This window comes from Carettochelys insculpta, chromosome 4 (assembly GCF_033958435.1).
Source record: "Carettochelys insculpta isolate YL-2023 chromosome 4, ASM3395843v1, whole genome shotgun sequence".
Lineage (NCBI taxonomy): Eukaryota > Metazoa > Chordata > Testudines > Carettochelyidae > Carettochelys > Carettochelys insculpta.
In genome coordinates, this window is record NC_134140.1 from 131,331,339 (window position 1) to 131,354,494 (window position 23,156).

Genomic DNA, 23,156 nt, shown 5'->3' on the forward strand with positions numbered 1-23,156 from the left:
GGAAACTAGCTGCAGGGGGGGGAGCACAGGAACATTCGTTGCATTCAGAGTAATAAATGCCTGGCAAAGGGGCCTGTCTGTCTGTGGCCGTGGCCCTAGCCAGCAGCAGTGCTCTTTAATAGGCATAGGACAATGAAGCACTCTTCCTCCCTCCCAACTGTTCCTATCGTACCCAGCTCATTCCTGAGCCAACTCTGTGAATTAACCCCAGGGTGACGGACTCCCAGCTCCATCCCGCCCTCAGGGCAGCGCCCGTGTGGCTGGGCAGGGCGTGAGGGACTGCCCCGCGCCCAATCTGCTGACAGCTGGGCGCCTCAGAGCTGGTCACGCGCCCAGAAGGTAAGGCTGGGGATGGAGACAGTGGTAGAGCGCCATGGGCTTTGAGCACCGGCCAGCCTATCTGACAGCACCGCAGACCCCGAGGCGCAGTGTGAGCAGACAGCGCCGTGCAGTACAGTAACAGGGAGGGTACCTGCCTGCAGGGGTAATTCACTGCACGCGCTACCCGCAGTGAAGCAGAACCAGCTCTGTAGCATGGTCCTGCTTGGGCCAGGACAGGGACGTGGTGGGTGATGGAGGATAGCGGATGGCTTTGCCCACAGCCTGGCTTTGGGTAAGCGTAGCAGCTGACACCCTGTGCCACAGGCCCCCCTCCTGCTACGCTCAGGCACTGCACCATGGGCCCCCCTCCTGCTACACTCAGGCACTGCACCACGGGCCCTGCCTCCTGCTACGCTCAGGCACTGCACCACGGGCCCCCCTCCTGCTACGCTCAGGCACTGCGCCATGGGCCCTGCCTCCTACTATGCTCAGGCACTGCGCCACGGGCCCCCCTCCTGCTACGCTCAGGCACTGCGCCACGGGCCCCCCTCCTGCTACGCTCAGGCACTGCGCCACGGGCCCCCCTCCTGCTACGCTCAGGCACTGCGCCACGGGCCCCGCCTCCTGCTACGCTCAGGCACTGCGCCACGGGCCCCGCCTCCTGCTACGCTCAGGCACTGCGCCACGGGCCCCCCTCCTGCTACGCTCAGGCACTGCGCCACGGGCCCCCCTCCTGCTACGCTCAGGCACTGCGCCACGGGCCCCCCTCCTGCTACGCTCAGGCACTGCGCCACGGGCCCCCCTCCTGCTATGCTCAGGCGCTGCGCCACGGGCCCCCCTCCTGCTACACTCAGGCACTGCGCCACGGGCCCCGCCTCCTGCTACGCTCAGGCACTGCGCCACGGGCCCCCCTCCTGCTACGCTCAGGCGCTGCGCCACGGGCCCCCCTCCTGCTACACTCAGGCACTGCGCCACGGGCCCGCCTCCTGCTACGCTCAGGCACTGCGCCACGGGCCCCCCTCCTGCTACGCTCAGGCACTGCGCCACGGGCCCCGCCTCCTGCTACGCTCAGGCACTGCGCCACGGGCCCCCCTCCTGCTACGCTCAGGCACTGCGCCACGGGCCCCCCTCCTGCTATGCTCAGGCACTGCGCCACGGGCCCCCCTCCTGCTACGCTCAGGCACTGCGCCACGGGTCCCCCTCCTGCTACGCTCAGGCGCTGCGCCACGGGCCCCCCTCCTGCTACGCTCAGGCACTGCGCCACGGGTCCCGCCTCCTGCTACGCTCAGGCACTGCGCCACGGGTCCCCCTCCTGCTACGCTCAGGCGCTGCGCCACGGGCCCCCCTCCTGCTACACTCAGGCACTGCGCCACGGGTCCCCCTCCTGCTACACTCAGGCGCTGCGCCACGGGCCCCCCTCCTGCTACGCTCAGGCACTGCGCCACGGGTCCCGCCTCCTGCTACGCTCAGGCACTGCGCCACGGGTCCCCCTCCTGCTACGCTCAGGCACTGCGCCACGGGTCCCCCTCCTGCTACACTCAGGCACTGCGCCACGGGTCCCGCCTCCTGCCATGCTCAGACCATGGGCCCTGCCCCCTGCTACACTCAGACACTGTGCTACACACCTCCCCCCCCACTACGCTCAGACCATGGGGCCTGCCCCCTGCTATTCTCAGGCACTATGCCCCAGGCCCTGTCCCTGCTGACACACTGCGCGTGGGCCTCAGCCAATGCTACACACCGACATGTGGCTTTCACTTGGGCAGAAATCATCAATCCATCCGATGGGCAGTGTAGCCTCCTGCCACCTCTACACCCCTCCACCAAACACTGCAGAGGGGAGGCAGTGGTAGATGCTACACTTGGTTACCAGCTTCTTCAGTGCCCCAGCCTCCCTCAGCATCAACATATCTTCTGAGGCACTGTCATGCTGTGGACACAAACCAGAAGCTGGTACGGTCCCCAGTGTGCCCAGGGAGCAGCCAGCCCTGAACAAGCAAATACCGAAAGGTGTGTTGAGAAATGAGCATGTAAAATCATGGCAGTTAATTTGTCCGTGTAATTACTGCACATCCAAATGATCAGTGAGACATCTAATTGGCTACTTCCGTTTATAAATTATTTGCACACCATTGTGCTTTCAGGTTTGAAATTCCAGCTCTCTTGAAACAGCAGCCTCGCTGGCTGTTAATGAGGTAAGCCTATGGTAGCATCATGGAGGCATTGAACAACAGTCTCCAGGTTCAGGGGTTCATGGAACCCCTACCTGTGTGTTTAAACCTCTGCATTTCTCAGTGATTTGCTGACGTCCAATGAACCAAACGTAGTCGAAATCGTCAGGTGTCACCCAACTTCAAACGGATACTATAAGAATCTTCCAAGTCAAAGTGATCAACTATCCTGGTCTTCATGTGGAGTAAAACCCAGAGACGGGGGAGCTGGGCTTGGTTTCAGGTGTCATAATTTGAAGGAGAGGCTGTATTTAAAAACATCTGCTTTCACTGGTAGGATTTGGCCACAGTCTTACGGTGCCTTGAACAAGGGTAACCTGTGCGCAATGTGGTCAGAGGCATGGAATGTCTGTTCCTTTGCTTTCCCTCCCAGTCCCCTCACCCAGTCCTGCCCAGCGCTGCCCCGTTCCTGTTGGTGGTACAGGTGAGCTCCTTCTTGGCTGTCCTTTCTGCCTTGCTCACGTTCACAGGCCCTCGTGCTGCCTGCACAAAAGGCGTCAGCAGAAGATGGTATGTTTCTGTGTAGCTGGACAGGCTGCTCAGCGGTCAAGTGAAGATTGCTCAGGTCTGTGCCGATGGGGGCGGGTGGCTCCGTTCAATGCAGCCTGGCCTGGGACTGTGACCATGAGAGGTGCGCCCTGAGGCAAGACAGAAGGAAGGGATTTCAGGGCCTGCTTCTGACCCCCTTACGCTGATTAGCGCCTTCTATAGCAGCAGGCCCAGTGACATGAGAGCCGCTCCTCACCCCTCCACGGGCGTCTCTTGGCACAGTCAGGTCCTAAGGCAGACCCTGTATTTCAGGTGGGACCCTGGGCTGCCATTGTGAGAGCAGAAGCAACTTTCCAGGCCAACCTGGACAAAGTGCCAACTCCCTAGCAGAGTTTTCAGGGAGTTGTGCCCTCTATCTGCATCGGTAGCTTTGACAGTGTCAGGTGGGATGGGCGATGCCGGAAAGAAGCTGTGACCTATGAGAACGCGGGCATGATTGCATTACGCAGTCCATCAGCAAAGGAGCGAGAAGCCACCCTTTCAGGAGCAGAGATAGGCTGCTGTTTGAGTGCAGCCTGTCTTCAATGATGTTCCGTGGAACCCTGGTGTTCCGTGACCAACTCGCAGGTTTGCCGCCAACGTTTGGAGAAATAATTCAAAGTTTTACAGTAAATAACCATTGTACAATGATAACAGCAATGGAAAATACTGAAACAATTTTACTGCTACCTCTCCCATGACCGAGAGCAGTCTGGCAACACAGCGAGGTTGGCTAACATTGTGCTAGCCTCCCCACATCTCTAATCCTCTCTTATCTGTACGGCAGCATAACAACTGGAAATGACGCGTAGCACACGTATATATTTCCTGTTATTAAAACCAGATACACTGTTACTTCTTCAATGCCAGGATCCCTGATTAAATTACTTCATTTTGGTTTTGCGGTATATGTTGCTGTTGGAGGGTTTTATTTTTGGTCTGACAAAAATGTGTGGAAGAAAATGTGCCTAGGTGTTCTGTATTACAAATATTGGCGTTTGGCGTTCCGCAGTCTCGAAGCGTTTAAGGACCGCTGTCTGAGTGACCGCTCGGTAGTGTAATAACAGTCCCTCAAGTTTGTTGTTGTGTACGCGTGCTAGGGTGCAGTTCTCTATTGTGTGAAAATGGCTCCTATCTCAGCAGCCCTGTCTCCTCCGCAGAGCCAGGCTCCCAGCTGCTGGCTGTAGGCACTGAAAGAAGAGTTCACTGCTTTTAGGATTTGCCCTGCAGCGCTAGCGGCTCAGAGTGAATCTGGGCTTCCTTCGGCAGCAGGAAAGGAGCTGTTGATGGAGCTCCAGTGAGCTCGTACTCTGCAAACCTACCCTGTGTCAGCCAGAAGGTATAGGGCTAGTGCTGGTGCCTGAGAACGCTTGGGCCCTGCCTGGCTGGAGAGCTTAGCTTGAGGGTCCGGAGCCAGATCTCAGAGGAGCCTTTTTTGCTTATAAATGGAGCCGATTGGCAGTCACTTCTCAGAACCGCAACATCAACACGGGACCCTCCTAGGCTCAAGATCCACATCCAGCCCTGGTGCTGGTTCACCGGCACCAGGAGGACCGCCAGCGTTGCACAGCCATTGCTGTTTCCCTTTCCTCGGCAAGGAGAGGGAGCCTGGTGGAACACTAAGCTACCCCCGTCCTGTTAGGCTGGGTCAGAGCTGCCTTGAGGAGGCCCAGCTGGCACGCACTGGCAGCAGGAAGAGGGGAGCGAGCACACAGATGAACTCAAAGATCTGCCCCAAATCCGTCCCCTCCAGCGTGGTCCAGCGAGGGGCCCAGTCAGCAGAAGTGCCGCCTTTGGCCCTGCCGTTAAGTCAGTTGAGTGCAGCCACAAGGCTGTGAGTGGAAATGGATCCATTCCAGACCGTTGGGTGTTCGGCTCTGAACAGCCCAGGACTGGAGAGGGGCCGGTGTTCGAAGGGTGAGCCCAAAGCCGGGCTCAGCTCTTGTCCCCCATTTGCTGAGACCCAGGGTGGGGTTTGTGCAGGAGGTGAAGGCGTGTGGTGCCTTCGAGCGTGAATTTCACTTCTGCCTCGCTTGTCTTTTCAGATGCGCTGGCTCCCTCCCTCCGAGGCTGCTTCTCAGGGCTGGAAGTCCCGGCAGTTCTGCTGAATACTGTGTAAGTTACGGCTACCTGGGCACCAGCTCCTTGGAACCGTCACTGCGGGCGGGTGGGGGAGGCACGTCCTGCCAGGGTGGACATTTTTCATGCTGTTCCTGGCTGTGCTGCGAAGTGCCTGGGCAGGGGCTGAGTGACAGGGTCCTGGCCGTGGCAGATTGTACCTATCCCATCCCTTGAGATGGATCACTTGAGCACGCCTACGTGCCTCTCCCTTGCCAGGGCTGTCGGATAAAGTGACTCAACGCCTGCAGCCGGCATTGGGGTGGGTGACAACCGAGCGTGGCGGAAGTCCCTGGCCACCGCTGTTGGCGTGTCTGCAGGGCCATCTGTTTGGTGCCAGGCTGCTCCTCTGGAGGGGATAGCGCTGGCTGCCGGGGGGGGCAGACAAGCAGGGTGTGTTGGAAGGCAAAAGGGAGAACATTCTCAGGGAGCTCCCCGTGTGCCCCAGAGCAGAAGCCCCACAGAAGGGAGAGAGGTCGAACGTGCCCTAGCTCGGGAGGCCAGCAGGAGCCACAGGGCTGGTCGGACGTGCAGGGCCAAGGCTGTGAGTGCCCTATGGCAGCTCACAGAGAGCGCCCGCCCGTGAGCTCAGGGAAACCCTGGGGGTTTCTAAAGGTTGCCTGACTCTCTGTGCACGGGGCTCTGCTGTTGGCATTGCTGGTGTAGCCTCCTTCAGGCTCTGGGGGTCTGTCACATCCCCTGAAGAAAAGCCCCCACGCCTCCTGCTTACAACTGAACCAAACCCAAGAGGCAGTGCTTCGTGCCATCATGCCCAGCCTGGCTTTGGCAGAGCCCCCAGCGCCATACCAGCACCGACCTCAGCACCATCCTGCCCCACCTTAGAGCCTCTCTACCACCCCCGGCATTCTCACCCTGTCTCCCTATTGTCTGGCCTGGCCATGCGGTTTCCTGGTCCTTGTTTTCTCTCTCCCCTCTCCCCACATTGAGGGGTGCCCACAGGCTGCTGCCAGCGTGGAGGGTGGTCCCTCATGCAGTTGTCTTTGCCGGGGGAAGAGAGAAGAGGTTCTCCAACAGTGGCCCAGCACTGGCCGATGGCACCTCCGGCAGTGCAGAGCCCGGAGCAGCCTATCTGAAGTACCCAGGTTGCTGAGCAGGCCCAGCCCCAGCCAGTGGGTCATCTCCCTCGCTCAAAACCAGCTCTGCCGTGCAGCGAGGCAGGTATTGCTCCATAGAAATGGCGACTCAGTCTCCCGGCCGCTGGCCGTGCTTTCTGCAGGGGCACAGCCCAATCTGTAGCCCAGCCTCCTTCAGAGTGGCCCTGGCTCGCCCACACGTCTTCCAGAAGCCTGACCTCAAGTGACGGGTAGCCAGCCTCTGCCACACCGCTGCAGATCCTCACAGGCATACCCAGAGCTCTCCTCTGCTTATGGCATATGTGAGACCCGTACTGGTTCCTGTGTCCCGAGGATGCTGGCAAACTGGAGAGGGCTGAGAGAAGAGTTACAGGAATGATTTGCCGTCGGGAGAACCTGCCTTCAGAGCAATACTAAAGCGGCTCAGGCCTTAGTTCATTCCGGAGACGGCTGAGAAGTGGCTATCACAGTGTGCAAGTATCTATACAGGGGTTCGCTCTTGAGAGCTGAGGGCTCTCCAAGGACTGGCATATGGAGCTCCACAGGGTGGACATGAAGTAAGGTGCAGATGTGTAACTGTGATGGTGCTTAACTGTTGTAACAAACTACGGAGGGCCAGGTGGACCCTCTGTCATGTGACGTCTGTCTGGCCTGTATCTCCTCCTAAAGGATATGCTCTGGCTCAAACAAAGCTGTGGGGTGGATGCAGAGATTGCCTTGTGAGGGTCTCTGGGCTGGTCAGAGAGGAGGTCAGGCTCGGTGATCACACTGGTCCCCTTTGGGCTTGAGAGTCTCTGACACAATCTGCACACACAGTGCAGCTTGTAGAGCCTCCCTGCAAAGAGAGCCGGGCAGCTCCATTCTCCCTGGACTGCATGGATCCTTCCCTTGCTCTTTGCAAACACCCATCTCCAAATACAACCAAAAGGCCTCATTAAAAGTTAATGAAAATCCCTTGGCAGCCGGTCAGGGCAGGGTCCATAAATGAAAAACACATGTGGTTTATGGAGCACAGATGACTACGGCACGGGGGGATTTGTTTTGTGATACCCGTGTTCACGTTGGATGCTGTCGCTCGTGGGAGGGAAGTTAGAGGAGATACGGGCTGTGAGTATAGCAGCCCGTGGTGGATAAATAAAGGGTGGAAATTAAAACAAAAAGTCAGATTACTGGACCAGTAGTCACACACAGCCCTGATGCATCTACCCAGCTGTTCTCAGGCTTCATCCACTTGCACAGTGCATCAGTCTAAGCTCCTTGGGAGTCTTGACATGCAGCTCAGGTAAAAGGGTTCAGCAGTCATCCCACCGTACGCACATCAAGGTCACTCACCCTGCCTGCTGGAGCCTGGGCAAGGACACTGACTATGGCCACACAGCTGCCCCCTTTCCCTAGCACCGCCTGCTAGCTGGGCATTTAAATCAGCAGTAAGACCAGGGGAGACATTGCTTAATGGAGCTCAGCAAGTGCTACCCGCCCAGGCTCGCTGCAACGCTGTATGTAAAGTCCAGCTGAGCATCTCCCAGCCCTGATTTTACAATGCTCAGTGATGGAGAATACCCCCCGCCCCCGACCCTTCCTAGATGGTGCCAATGGCTAATTACCTGCACTGAAATAACACACGTCTCTGAATTTGCCAAGCGTCGACTTCCAGCCACTGGATCGTGTTATTCCTTTCTCTGCTAGACTGAAGAGCCGGCTGTCAAATATTTGATCCTCCCGCAGGTACTTACAGCCCAGATGGTGCTGCTCCAGGCCTTCACTTTGCTTCTCTCCTTGCAAAAGGCAACTGGGCCAGGCCAGGCTGGCCCCAGAGTCTCTGTTCTTCTTTACCGGAGTGCTGCAAAGGGGTCGCTTTCCATCTGCATGCGCAGCAGTCCAGGGCCCCGTCCATGGTGCCTAGTAGAGCAGAAGGTTCACTACAAGGGCTGATTGCAAAGCACCCAGGTATAAATCCCCGGCTAGTCCCAGAAAAAATATCATTTGTCACTTCCTGGGAGAGACTGGCCATTCTGCAAGAGCCTTTACCGTGGCCACCTGCAGCTTGATTCTCCCATTCCCGCTGGGGATGTCTCAGGTGTTCTGTCTCTGCATCTCCAGTCCGACATTAGCTGGAGTTGGTGGTGAGGCCAGGGTCACTGGAGCAGCGCTCTCCCCCGCAGGAGATGCTCTGCCCGGCCACTGGTGTAGAACACAACAGCTCCAGGCAGGCCGCAGGCACACCAGGGAGGGAGGAGCAGCTTATCCATCGGTCTGTCAGGTGTCGCTGGGGCTCGTGGAGGCCAAATGGAAGCTTTGGACTTGAGAGAGGCCACAAAGTGTGACTAGTTCTTCGGACCTGAGGGGCTAGGGCTTTGCCCGTACCGCTGAGAAAGGGCCAGTACGGTGTACAGCAGAACCCCGAGATAAGCGCAACCCGCACTCAAGTTGTGGCAGGGAGCTGGCGCCTGGCTCCGGGCTGCCCGCCATGCAGGGGAGCCAGGAAACTGACCAGTGCAGCGGTTCCCCTCTCCGGTGAGCAGCGGCCAGCCCAGAGCCAGCCACTCACAGGGAACAGGCCAGTTTCCTGGCTCCCCCGAGCTACACGACATTTGACTGACACGGGGTTGCACAAGGACACAACTGCCGCATAAGTTGGGGGTCTACTGTATTGGGCCTGCCCCAGCGCAACCAGCACCCCCACCGATCCAAAGCACAGGATAGGCCTCAGGTTAGAAACTGCATTTACTTTGTGGAAGTCAATGCGCAGCTGAATCCTGGGGTCAGTTGTCCTCAGCCAGCTGCTCAAAGGTCTCCTGGAAGGACTCCGGGTCATCCTCAGCCCATCTTAGTGAGGGATCCTTCCCACATGGGTGACCGGCACCACGCCGTACAACGTGGGCAGCCCAAGCCCATAGTCTGAGCAGGAATTGCTGGCGATCCTCTTGGTGCAGCTGCTGCTGCAATTGGTGCTCTGCGCTCCCTCCCATTTCACAATAGCAGCAAGATCCAGCCTTCTCCCAGGGTCAGGAAGCGACACCTGCATTCTGCCCAAGTCTGCAGCTGGAAATAGACAATCAGCCACAGCCAGGTTCGTTCTCTGCCCCTGGCTGTGCGAGTGCATGGAAAGCAACACAAATGACAGGCCAGTTTAGCTGGGCTCTGGCAGCTACCAGGTCGGGCCCCCTCTGGCCCTGCAGGGCAGCACCAAAGGTTTGCTTGGTCTGTCTGCAGCTGCCTGCTGTGGTTACCAGCCCCTCTCTCCTGGGTTTTCCCCATTTCTATGGGCCAGCTGTGAGTGTGGGCTAAACAGGAGGTTCTGATCAGCTGTTTGCACACATTGGTCTGCTGGGCTTCTCGCTGGAGTCAGTGGGGTCAACGCTGCCTGTCCCCCTCCCATCAGGGTATATACAGGAGAGGACAGTCCACTTACAACTGGCGACGCGCCACCTCCACTTTGAATGCTCGTGCCCCCTCCGTTCAGTAGTTCCCGCCATCAGCACCAGTTCAGCGTAGCCTTATGTTCCTGGGCGCTAACTCCCCAGACCCTGCAGAGAGCGTGGATTTCATTCCGCTCCCAGCACCCCAGGCATGGAGCCATCCAAGGCAATTTTCAATACTGTTGCCTCGTGGGTTCCCTCCTGACTCAATCCGGGCATGCCCGCAAGGCGGCTCAGCGCTCCTCCCACTGCGCTGGTGCTGCGGAGCACGGGTTAAGAAGCAGTCTGGGCCCTGGCTTGCCTACAGGCCCTAGAGGTGACAGCCCGAGAGCGAAATCCCCATGGCGAAGGTGCAGCTTGTAAGGTGCTTTGCAACCAAACTCACCTGCTCCTCCTCATCATCCACTGCCCCGTCCAGAACCCCTTCCCAGCCCGCCTCGCAGAAACAGCAGCAAGGGGCGCGGGCTGTCCCTGTTCCACTCGCTCAATAGCCTTAATCAGGCCTTGACCCCGCTGCCTGGCCTCCCACCCCCACTACCACCACCGAATAGGAAGACAACAAGGAAAACTCCCAGCACGGAGAGACCAGAGCTCAGTGGATTGCCGAACAGCTGGTGGGTGAGGTGCTACCAAAGGGGTTTGCTTACTGTCGGAGGGAGCACTTCCTGCTTCAAGCCCATGCACCCACCCAGCCACCCATACCCAGAGACCCCAGAACAGAGCAAACCTGGTATTGCTGCAAATAGCCACACTTGGAGAAGACCTTCACCTCTTAGCAGATACCTGAAATCATGGCTGTGGCATTCAAGCCACTACACTCGGTACTGACCTTTCAGAATCGGACACGGTGTCCCGTGGCTATTTCCAGCCCCACAAATTAGCAAGTGATGCACGAAGAATCTGTTTTGAACGTTTGGGAAGCAGCTTTTCTTCCAAAACAAGGATTGCTCCAACATACCAGTCGAAACGTACGCAAGGCCATATTTGGGAACGGGGTATTATTAGCTCCCCGGCGGCACTCTGGCTGCTGCAGCAACATGACGTGGCCCAGAAGAGAGCAGCCCCTGCACGTGGGCATTGGCACATCCTGGGTGTTGAAAGGAGACACACACGTTTCTCTCCGGAGCAGCCTGGTGATGGTGCCAGGGCAGGAGAACAGCTGCAGATGCCCCGTGTGCAGAGGCTAATGTTAGAATTCAAAGGGAGCAACGGGGGGAATGGCCAGGCTGCCTGGTCGAGAGTCAGGGCTCTGCAGGCCTTTACCCTGGGGAGCCCCCTCCAGCCCGCTCTCCCTCACACCCCTTGCTGCACTGTCCCAGGAGCAGCCTGGGAGGGAGACAATGGCTTGGGAAGGTCCACTTGCTACTCACTTCCTCTGCTGCTCCAGCTTGGTGGGATGCACGCCTGTGTCCTGGTCCCACAGGGTCATGGCCGCTCTGCGCCCGCCTGGATACCTCCTAGGGCACCACAGTCGCATGGTCACAGACTCTTTCTGGGGAGAGGCTGCCTGAGCTCTGCACATCACTGTGGCAAAGTCCTGGGACTGCGATAATCCTGGGCAGGCATCGGAGACCGCTGGGCTGACTGCTGCCTGTCTGCCCAGCCGCTCGGTTCAGTTCCTGGGCTGGCCTGTTCAGCAGCCTTTGCTCGTAATCGCTCACCTCGGTGGTCAGGGCGTGGGGATCGCTGAGTCCTCTGGGTTTAGGGCTTGCTCCTCTGCTGCTCTGCGCTGGAGAGGCTTGCTGCTGTGGTCTGCACAGGCAGGGGAACAGCCCTTTCCGTGCGCTGGCTAGCGGGGCGGGGGCTGCTCTGCTGTTCCCAAGGGAGCTACAGAGGGGTAAAGTCATGGGTGGGGTGGGGAGGGTAGCAAGCGGTTAGAGTGCTGGCGCTGTAAAGCCAGGGTTGTGAGCGCCGCCCTCAAGGGGCCTCACAAGGGTCTGGGGCAGGTTGGAGTTCGGAAAAAAAAAAAAAAACTTCTTGGGGATGGTGGTAGGTCCTGCTGCGAGTGCAGGGACTGGACCTGATGACCTCTCAAGGTCCCTTCCAGCTCTGTGAAATGTGTGTGTGCGTGTGTGTGTGTGTGTGCGCACGCGCGCGTGTAAGCACTTCTGAAAATCCAGCTCCATAAAGGCATAAAAATTGACTTTTCTGTGTGAACACCTTGTGCCCCCTGTTATCACAAGAGGACAAACCGCCGTCTGCCTCAATGCTTTCCCATTGCGGCCACTTTGCACGCAGTCCATTTCTCCGTCGGCTGGAGGGCCAGAACTAACGTGAGCTTGGGATGTGTATACAAGGGAATTACAAGCAGTGGGAGAGGGATTATTTTCCCCGTCTCTGACACTAGGCTGACCGCCGCTGGAATAGCGTTTCCAGTCCTGGTGCCCACAGTTCCCGAAGGATGTTGATAAATTGGAGAGGGGTCAGAGAAGTGCGTCAAGAATGATTAATGGGTTAGAAAACATGTCTTACAGTGATGAATTCAAACAGCTCGATGTATTTATTTTAACAAAGCAAAGGTTAAGGGTGACTTAATCACAGCCTATAAGTGCCTACAACGGGAACCCATATTAAATAATGTGTTTTGCCGTCTAACCGAGACAGATATAACATGATCAAGTGGCTGGAAATTGAAGCTAAACAAAGTCAGACGGGAAATCATGCATACATTTTTAATTGCAGAGATCATTAACCCTTTGTAAGAGTTTACCAAGGTCGTGATGGATTGTCCACCACTAGCAATGGCGAAAGGAAGGTGGGCTGTTCGTCTGACAGAGCTGCTCTGGGAATTATTTGGATGTGCTCTAGGACGTTCTGCACCCCCGTTTTCCCGGAGATCAGGTGCAATCATTATAACCTGGGACTCTGCAAATCAGTGAGCTGACCTGTGTGTGTCTGGGGTGTCCGACAGCCTCACCCATGCTCCCTGCTGAGGAGACTCCTCAAAATAGCAGCCAGGGACAGAAAACGCTGGTGGCTGTAATACCGGACACCAGAGTTAAAGATGCTCCACCTGAAACTTGTTTGCATGTTAGTTTTTGCTGAGAAGTCCAGGTGCTCATGTCAGCCTGAGCACTTGTCTCACACATTGGCATGCACGGTCTCCAGTAATTACAACCAGCCCTGCAGCACCCCCAAAGGCGGGGTGGAGGCGAACATCCCCTCCTCCCTAACTTGGAAAATTTCTGCTATCCTCCAACCTTCCCTGATGGAGCTGGTTGCTGCGTTTAATGCACCCATGACGATGTCCAGTGGGGAGCTGGCGCTGAACAGTTCGTTGACGCAGGGTAACAGTCATTCAGTTATAACTGCACAGGCATCAAAGAGAATTGGAGGTCTGGCTACTTCCATGCACAGCCAGCCGATCCCTCACAAACCTCTTCTCCTGCTTTGCTGTCACAGCCACCAGAGAGGGCAGGAGGCCACTTCCAAGCAGCTTCACCCTTTCCCAGGTTGTGCATCCAGCCCTGGCACCTCTGAAACAGATGTTACTACCGCCGCCATTGGCAGCGCGGAAACGGGGTCACATGAATGGGAACAAATGCTATGGTACTTGGTGCTTCTCCTCTTGGATGTTCAATCCCCAGGGTCAATTCAGGGGCACGTGGTTCCCCCAGAGTTTTTGATTGTGCTTGTCTTTTTCTATCACAGGTATCAGGTGTGTGATGGTGGCTACAATCAGTCTTGTGGGTATTAGTGGAGCCCTTGAACATGGCTACTGGGTTCTCATGCCCACCTGCAAAACTACAGTGTGCTGGTAAGTTAAGAGACAATCCTCAAACCACACTCTGCCTTGGGGCTGAAACTCACCTGGTAGCAATCGAGTGGGGTCAGTTTCTTCACTCCTGAAGCTGCAGCGGTGCTTACAATCAGAACGTGAGAGAATTAGTGCCTCAAGCCTGCCGTGAGGATGCAGTTCCCAGTGCAGTGAATCGTGGGACCAGCACCTCACCATGCTCCTGCCCTACTCATGAGCTCACGTGCTGGGCACAGAGCTGGACTGCCCCCGCCCCCGCCTGCCATGCAAAGCACTCTGGAACTGTGTTTTAAAGTAGGCGGCTATGCAGAAAGAATGGGAGCCTAAATCAAAACCGGGATATAAAATTTGAAAGGTGGTAGAGGACTTTTTAAAGTAGGGGCTGTGGAAGAGCTTGCAGATAGGGAGGCACACACAATTCAGACAGAGATCTCCCTTGGGGAGAATGTGCAAATGGGATTCTTTATAGCCAGCTAAAGTGGGGAACCTAGAAGTTGAGCAAGTACAGGAAGCTGCTGAAAAGAAACAGTCGTTTGGAAAAGAATCCTGTGTAGTTACATCACGTGGCAACTGAATAGTGACAGAGTGCTTCCCTGCAAATGCCAGAGGCCTAACTGCTAAGCTGGGTGCACTTCACCTGCTGGTACGCAATGTGGATGATGTTACAGCAGGCACACAGAAAATTGGTGGAATGATGATGCTCAGTGAGACACAGTAATACGGGTTGAACCTCTCTAATCCAGAACACTCATTCCTTAACACCCATAATCCAGCATGATTTTAGTCAGCTGGACAACCACTTACCATGGGTGTGGCCAAGTTTCCCCTGGTCCCAAAATTTTTGTTTCCAGCCACCAGTCCGGGCTCTGTGTTCTGTGCTGTTATTCAGCCCTTATTTACCCCGAATGTCTTGTAAGAGCCCAGTAAGTAGTGGACATGTTGGAAATGTGCTAGGTAATATTGACCTCCTGTGGTCTGGCAGGTTCTCTTGTCCAGCACTGGTCAGGTCCCGAGGGTGCTGGAAGAGAGAGGTTCAACCTGTACCTGTACACAGCAGTGAGATTAGGTAGTGCAAATGGGGGAGTTTCCACTATATGGGAAAGAAAAAATAGGGTCAAATGCAAGAACGATCTTAAATGAATTAAAGTGGCTAGAAATGCCAGACTTCAGTGATAAGAGCACAGCAGTAGGACCAAGCTACTGACTACCTCAGCAGGATGGGGATGACTTCTGAAATGATCAGGGAGATGAGAGAGACTAAAACAATAGAAAATTCAGTAAAACTGGCTGATTTCAACTCTCCCCGTATTGATTGGTTATGTGTCCCCACAGGACGGAAGGTAACATTCCTGGACACCAGCAATGACTGCTCCTTGGAGCAGCTAGTCTTGGAACCCACAAGGGGAGAGATGATTCTTGATTTAGTCCTAAGTGGCACACAGGATCTGATCCAAGGGGCAAATATTTGTTAATAGTAACCATAATGTAATTAAATTTAACATCCTTGTGGGAGGAAACATACCAAAACAAGCCCACTATTGCAGCATTTACCTCCCAAAAGGGAAACTACACATGTACGAGAAAGCTAGTTAAATGGAAATTAAAAGGAACAGTCACAAGAGTTGAATGCCTGCAAGCTAGACTGAAACCTTTAAAAAATATAATAATAGGGGGTGCATGCTAAATGTTTACCCCAAATAAAAATAGAGCAAGAGGACCAAAAAAAGTCACAATAGCTAAACAACAGTATGAAAGAGGCAGAGGCAAATGGGCATCCTTTTAAAAAGAAAGGCACCTTGCGAATTTTAAAAAAAAGCATGGTCAAATCAAGTGTAAAAGAATAATTAGGCAGGGCAAAAAAGAATTTGAAGAACAAAAGATGAAAAAACCTGCTGATAGTTTTTGAAAAGTACATGAGAAGTAGGTCACCTGCCAAACAATTAGTAGGGCCCACTGGACAACTGAGGTGTTAAAGGAGCACTCATGGAAGACAAGACAATTGAGAAGAAGCTGAATGAGCTCTTTACTCTAGAGGATGTGAAGGAGAATCTCACACCTGAGGGATTTGTTTGGGTGACAAATCTGAGGACCTGTCCAGACTGAAGGGTCAGTGGAGGTGGTTTTGCAACAAATTAATAAATTAAACAGTAATAAGTCACCAAGTCCAGATGGCATGCACCCAGCTGAAGGTACGCAAATAGGAGATTGCAAAACGCCTAATGGAGGCATGTAACCTATCACTTAAATCTGCCCATGTACCAGATGACTGGAGGATAGTTAATATAACACCAGGTTTTTGGTTTTTTTTTTTTTCAAAAAAAAGAAGGCTCCAGATAACATCTTGGCAGTTAGATGAGAGTAACCCTAACTTCAGTTACTGGCAAGTGGGTTTAAAGTATAGTAAAGAGCAGACTTATCAGATACACAGATGACCATGATTTGTTGGGGAAGAGTCAATTAAGCTTTTGTTAAGAAAAATGATGCTTCACCAATCTATTAGCAACCTGGGAGGGGATCAAACAAACATGGTGATCCACATTGAACTTGGACTTCCAGAAGGCTTTTGCTAATGTCCATCACCAGAGGCTTTTAAGCAAAATAAGGAGTCATGTGAGAGAAGAGGGGAGGTTTCTCATGGATCAGTAGCTGGTTAAAAGATGGGAAACAAAGCGTAGGAATAAATAGTCAGGTTTCACTGTGGAGAGAGGCAGATAGCAGGACCCCACAAGGATGTGCGCTAAGACCTGAGCTGTTCAACATATTACAAATGATCTGGAAAAAGGGGTAAACAATAAGGTGGGAAAGTTTGCAGATGATATTAAATTACTTGAGACAGTTAAGTCCAAAGCTGACTGCAAAGAGCTATAAAAGCATCTCACAAAAGTGGATGACTGGACAACAAAATCCGAGTTACCTTACAGACTAACAGAAAAGTTTTGAGCATGAGCTTTCGTGAGCACAGACTCACTTGATCAGATGCATGAAGGCTCATGCTCAAAACTTTTCTGTTAGTCTGTAAGGTGCCACGGGACCCTTCGTTGCTGTTGCAGATCCAGACTAACACAGCTACCCCTCCGATACTTAAAATCCGAGTTGAAATTCAGTGTGGATAACTTCAATGTAGAGGACATTGGAAAATCTAATCCCAGCTACATGTACAGAGTGATGGGTCTAAATTAGCTGTTCCCATTTAAGAATGAGATCTTGGAGTCATTGTGGATGATTCTCTGAAAACATCTTCTCAAAGTGCAGTGACAATCAAAGAAGAGAAGAGAATGCTTGGAAAGGGAGAGAGAAAACTATCATGAAGTCACTCTATAAATGCATGGTATGCCCACGCCTTGAATACTCCATGGCGTTCTGGTTACCTTGTCTTGAAAAAGATATATTAGCATTGGAAAACACAGCGAAGGGCAACACAATGATTAGGGTTATAGAGCAACTGCCATGTGAGAGCTCATTCATTAGATACATGTTTGATTGCTCACCAGACACATAACTACTGCATGCAGGTGCATCTAAAATGTTTTTCAAATCAAGTTACTTCTAATCTCCCCCACTCTGAGGTCTCATCTGCCTTTCTAACATGTTCCTCTCTATTGTTGTAGGCCTGAAAAACCTCACACAAGTTTTGATTCCTTCAAGACTTTGCCACAGCCTCTATCACACATCTGCTCTCATAGAAGAGAAAAAGCCTACGAAATAACGTTTCCTTTTTTCGACACTGTATTATTGCAAGGAAGAGAGTGTTACTTGTGAAAGCAGGATTGGACAGTCATTGCTGTAGAGCTTGAAAAGTATTTTCAAACAGAAGCATAAAAAAGCAACCGATCAGAGCAAAACGAGAGCAAGTATTTTTATACCAAACACTGTGCGTATAGTGATCTTACGCTGGATTGGATCACAGTTCTTGTGCTTGACTTTTGAATGCGTGCAATGAAGTCTCTCTCTCTCTCTCTCTCTCTCTCTCTCTCTCATTTTTCCTTTCTTTTTTGTAAGCTGCATGTTGAAGACATGTTTTTAAATCTCGTTTGGATTTGAATAAGTGTATTTTTAGGTTTTAGGCATGGTGCTCAGCCAGAGCAGAGTTAACATGTGGTGAACAACAGATCTAAGTATATTTACAGTATTAGGGTTTTATTCCCAAGTGTACTATACTCTATCAGGCAGGACAATCAAAAAAAAAAACAACTTGTGTAGTTTTTCTACCTTAGGACTACAGTTACACGTTGCTGCTTGAGGCTTTAGGATAGCACAGAGCTGGGCAGGGAAAAGCCAAGCAAGTTGAGACTCGTATGAAGGCAAGCTGTCCCTGTGCTTATGTCATGTACGGTTACCTTTGCTGGGTTATGTGGTATGTTTTCAGGGGCAGGGAGGGCTGGTTCCAGTAACTGCCTGAAACTTTTGTTGGCAATGTAAAACTGCTGTGAAGAGAAATTGACCCCAATTCGACAACACACTCAAGAACTCGCTAAAAATCTAGTTAAGTTAAGGAGACTTAAGCACATGCTTACAATTACACTTCAGTGCTTTGTTGTATTGGGGCTTTAACGAATAGCTTATGCCTGTCCCGCTCCTAGCAATATATGTAATATACAGGTATTTTCCATGCAAAAGTGAAGCCAAGAAGGGAGGGTTTGGCCTTTTCTGCCAAACCCTGTTCTTTATTACAGTCACAGTCTTGAAGCAATATTTGCGATGTTTACTGAGAATACCGTACCAGCAACAAGAAGCTTATTTGAACAGTACATTCCTTTCCCCCTGCTGCTTTTCCCTCTGCATAGGAATAGATTATAAAAATGAGTCTCTGTTTTCTGGATAACTCCTTAACCCTAAAGAGGACCCTGGCCCCCCTATTGTCCCTTAGGAATCCTGTGACTGGTTCAAGAGGAACCTGACTGTTGACAAGTGTGGTGAAAGTGTGCTCATGAAGTTTCCCTGGCTTTTCCTTCACACTGTGCTGAACACATAGTGATGTCAGTGTTGTTATGATGACCACATCACCAGGTTTTGTGAAATACAGATGTTGAGACTTCTTCAGGCCCCAGACCGCAATAGTAGTTGAAAGCACAAGATAGAAAAATATCAGTTCTATTTTTGCTTAAGCGAAGTGACCAGGAAAACGCGCGAGAACAAATTAAATTCTAAGACAAATGTTTATAAAGCAATCTAAATATATGCATAGGAACATTCTAACCAATAGACTAGTTCTGTAGAAAACTGATTTTCTGTATTTGTTTTGGCTAATAGGGGAAAGCCGTCCACATTGTCTACTCTGCTTTTTTGAACTATGTTTAAAGGTACTTTTCTATTGTAATTTTAAAAAAAATAAAACAAATATTATTGTAACTTATAACAGAGCTTGGGGGTGCCGATTTGCTTATGGCGAGATGACCCATCCATGAATAGCAGGGAAATTCTCATGTGGCTGAGGTTGGGTCCCAGTCATGCAAGAAGCTTTGGGGGGGCACTACGCTGGCATGCTGACTCCAGAATGAATATTACGAGGCTCTGCGTTCAGAAAACGAATTAAGAAATCGGAGTACTGTATGGGATTGATAAACGCACACACCATTATTTTCAATGACTCGTCATTGCTGTCAGGCAACCAACCTAAATTCATTAAGGCCAGTTCTAGACAGCAGCGAGTTGCAGTCGTGTTTTGCAGTGTTGCAGTTGAGGGGAGGGGAACAAAGGCCAGGTGATTTTTGCACTGCATATGCAGAGGCCTCCCAGCCCAGCCCACTCTCCTCCAGCTGGTGCTACGTAGGTGGTTAAAGCAGACGCTCGCCCCAGTCCCTTTTGCACTTAGTAGAGAGGAAACAGAGTAGGACACCAAGGAAGCATGTGGGAATAGCATGAGTGTGTCGTGACAGAGGGCAGGTCTACACTAGACCTTAAAGTCAATCAAAGATAGGGAATTTCAGCTCCAGCACAGCAAGAATCGCCATATCTGTGATTGACTTATCTGGCCGTCCTCACTGAGGGAGGGCAACGGGGAAAACTCCCCCTTTGCTCTCCCTCACTCCTCATGAGAATGAAGAGTACAGGGGTCGGCTGTCGACCCCGGATAGTTCGATTTTGTGCATCCCTACTGGGGCGGGGGGTGGGGGTGGGGCAAAATCGAACGCCGGATGGTCGACCCTGACCAGGTTGATCTGCCGGGTAGTGTCGCTGTGCCCGGAGTCAGGAAAGCTAAGGCAAAGAATGAGTTACAGCTGGCAAGGAACATTGGAGATTCCCGGAAAAGGTTCTTCAAATATGTCAGACAAAAAAGAAAGCCAGAGGCCAATGTGGTGGCTACGCTTTGGAGGTGGTGAGCTGGTAAAGCCGGGGTGGGCAATCAGAGACACAGCATGGAGGCAGTTCACCACGGTTAGCCCCTTGTCAGGTTGGCAACACTTTATTTACTTGCACATCCAGAGACATGGCGTTTGCAGCTCCCATTGCCCACGGACCGCTGTTCCCAGCGAATGAAAGCTTTGGGAAGCTGCATCCCAGTCTGCACTGCTTCCTGCAGCTCCTGTTGGCCAAGGATCACCGTTTCCAGCCAATGGGAGCTGTGGGAAGTGGTGTCCCCGTCTGCACTGTCTCCAGCAGCTCCTGTTGGCCAGGAGCGGCAATCTGCCAATGGGAGGTACAAATGGCCATACACCTAGATAAAGTGCTGGCAGCCTGCCCTGGGCTAACCCTGGCAAAATGTCTCCAGCTTACTGTCTACCACTGAGATAATGGCAGAGCTGCTCAATGCCTACTTTGCTTCAGTCTTCACACAGAAAATATCATGTGACCAGACAACTGGCGAAGTTACCGTAGACAAGAAAGAGGTGGGGATACAGAGCGGGATAGGTAAAGAAAACATCAGTGATCTTCTGCTTGAGTGAATTCATGTCAGCAGAGCCTGATGCTATTCACTCCAGGATGCTGAAGGAATTACCTTCAGAATCTCGGCACCACTAGCAGTACTATTTACAAATCCATGGAAGACAAAAGAGATCCTGGAAGGCTGGCAAAGGGCTAACGTAGAACCCATCTTTAAAAGGCTGGGGAAAGGAGGAACCAGAGAGATATAGGCTAGTCAGCCTGACCTTGCAATCTGGAAAGCCGCTAGAGCAAGCTATAAACCATTCACTTTGAAAATACCTGGTGCATGAAGGGGTGTTAGCAACCTGTATGATTTTACTAACAACAAATCATGCCAAAAGAGATTGATTTTCCTTCTCTGACAGAGGAGTTTATTTGGGGAATGGGGGACTGTAGTGGGCACAACAGACCTGAACTTCAGCCTGGCTTTTGACATCGTCCAACCTAACATTGACCAGTTAAGTTGGAGAATTGCAGGTTTGGTGGAACTACTGTTGGATGGATAATAATTGGTTCGTAGTAGTAGGCATCCTTCAGTCTGCATAGACTATGGATCGCGCCCTTTATAGTTTCAATTGAGGACTTCATTTACAGCGTCTACTGTGACTATGAAGACCCACACGAGAGTGACAGTCCTTGCTGCATCTCTTGCAGATGTGGTGGGTGTCTGGCAAGTCCTTAGTGTGCTTTCTGTGCGCTTGCTTCTCCTCTGCTAGCTGTCTGATCCTCATCTCGCCCTTCTGAAGACCCCTGTGTAACCCCTGCCTCCATCGGCTGCGGTTGTCTGCTAGTTCTTCCCAGTTGTCCAGCTCGATGGCTACCTCTCTGAGGGTCTCTCTTGCAGACATCTTTGTAGCGCAATGGGGGGCGTCCGGGAGGTCTTTTGCCAGAGACTAGCTCGCCATACAGGATGTCTTTTGGAATCCTTCCATCATTCATCCTGTGGACGTGGCCAAGCCAGCGGAGCCGATGCTGCCCGAGGAGGGTGTGAAAACACCCCAAAACAACTATTAATGGAAGGATGCCAGCTTGAAAGGAGGTCTCGAATGGGGTTCCACAGATATCTTTTTTTCTGGGTCCAGTGTGATTTCTCATCTTTATTACTGTCTTGGAAGCAGGAAGAGAGAGCTGAGTGAGACAAGAAGGTGAGGTGGGAGCAGGTGTGCAAACATTTTGGAGGAGCGAGCTAAAATTCAACGGGAGCGTGGTAACCTGAAGAACTGGGCTTGTAGACAACAAAATGAAATTCAGCCAAGCCAAATGCAAGGTGCTGCACCAAGGGATGAAAGAAAACCAAGTGCCCAAATACCGATTGGGCAATAAATGGCATGGCAGCAGCCTTGCTGAATACGATCTTGGAGTTGCGATGGCTCACACCCTCAGTCTGAGTTAACAGTGTGATGCTGTTGCAAAACAAGCAAATGCAGTTTTGGGTTACAATAACAGGAATAGCACACAAGCCACAGATGCTGATAGTCCTGCTCTGTTCAGTGCTGGTTAGGTCTTAGCTGGAGTAGTGCATCCAATTTTGGTCACCAAGGTACAGAAAGGATGTGGAGAAACTGGAAAGGGCCCAGAGGCAAGTGACAAAGCTGATCAAAGGGATGAACTGCGGCGGTACGAGCAAAGGCAGAAGGCACTCAGTACAGTTAATTTGGAAAAGCTTTGTTTGCACCATGTTAGTGAAGGCCAGGAGACGGACGATGATCTGGGAAGCTCGTCTCACTGTTACACACTGAGGAAACCCCAAGGTGAACAGAAGAGTCATTTTCTTTCCGAGCCACATTCAGAGGAGAATTTTGGCAGACACAGAGCAGGAGTTAGTCATGTAATTAGCCCAAAATATGCTAAAATTGCTATTTGCTAGGAAGGCAATCAGCCTAGCTAATCCACCTCAATTTGCTGTTCCAAGGGGTCATGTGCTTCACATTTAACAAAACAAACCCTGATGTTTCCAGGGGTCTCCACAAGCAGAAGTGATAGCGAAAGACCAAGGGACTCCATCACAGAATGCTGTCAAGCCTCCTCAGTGACTCACCCGCTTTACTGCAGCATGGCCTTCGTACCTGCAGGTGACCGCAATGACAGCAGGAAGTGGTTGAACGCTGGAATTCCAGGCCCAACGCTGGACTCTAACACCAGGGAAAACCCCAGCAGACTAAATGGGTTGGGTTGGGTTGGACCCCCCCACCATAAATCAGAAAAATGTACTCCAGGCAGGGAGCAGTGGATTGCCCACACAGAGAGGGAAGATAAAGAGGGTTGGGTTTACTCAAAGTTCTCACAAGAGGCTGAGACGTGTCCCAAGTCAGTGTTACGCCATCTACCTAGGCACAGCCCCCCAGGACTGTCTTCCCATTATTATGCATAATATACACAGATCTGCATCTGCCCCAGTTGCTCACAATTGCTAAGGTACGTACTACTAGTAATTAAAGATGCCAGTCAACTTCAGGAAGCTTAGGAGCAGGAGGTCATTGCAAGCCTGCCCAGGCTGTGGCAGAACCTTCGGAGAACCCATTCACTGCACAGCTCACCCTGGCCCAGCCAGCGCACAGGCACTGCACGCTGCAGTAGGGCAGGTATATGACTGCGCATAGGCTGCATGGCTGAAGGGAAGGTGGGCACAGATGAGCTCAGGGTGGTCATGCCTCGCCTGCGGGGCTGCATCGGTGAAGCTGACAGCGCGGCAACTGGTGGGCTGGGATGTGTGAGGTGCCGTCGAAGGGCCAGCGGGATGTAGCGTCCTGAGGGGTGAGACACGGCGCTGAAATAAGAAATGGCATTGGATGGGGCACGGAGGAGGGAATTGTCAATAGGAGGT

General features: G+C 52.5%; 1 protein-coding gene across 1 annotated transcript in view; it reads left to right on the forward strand.

Moving 5' to 3' along the window:
- RBPMS (RNA binding protein, mRNA processing factor) overlaps positions 1-18,824 on the forward strand; it is a 104,046-nt gene extending 85,222 nt beyond the window's left edge. The window contains exons 7-9 of the mRNA XM_074993823.1: positions 5,126-5,195; positions 13,363-13,468; positions 17,077-18,824. Of these exons, the coding sequence (XP_074849924.1) occupies positions 5,126-5,188 (63 nt within the window). The 3' untranslated portion in view covers positions 5,189-5,195; positions 13,363-13,468; positions 17,077-18,824. The remainder of the gene's footprint in view (positions 1-5,125; positions 5,196-13,362; positions 13,469-17,076) is intronic.
- Positions 18,825-23,156: the final 4,332 nt, after the last annotated feature.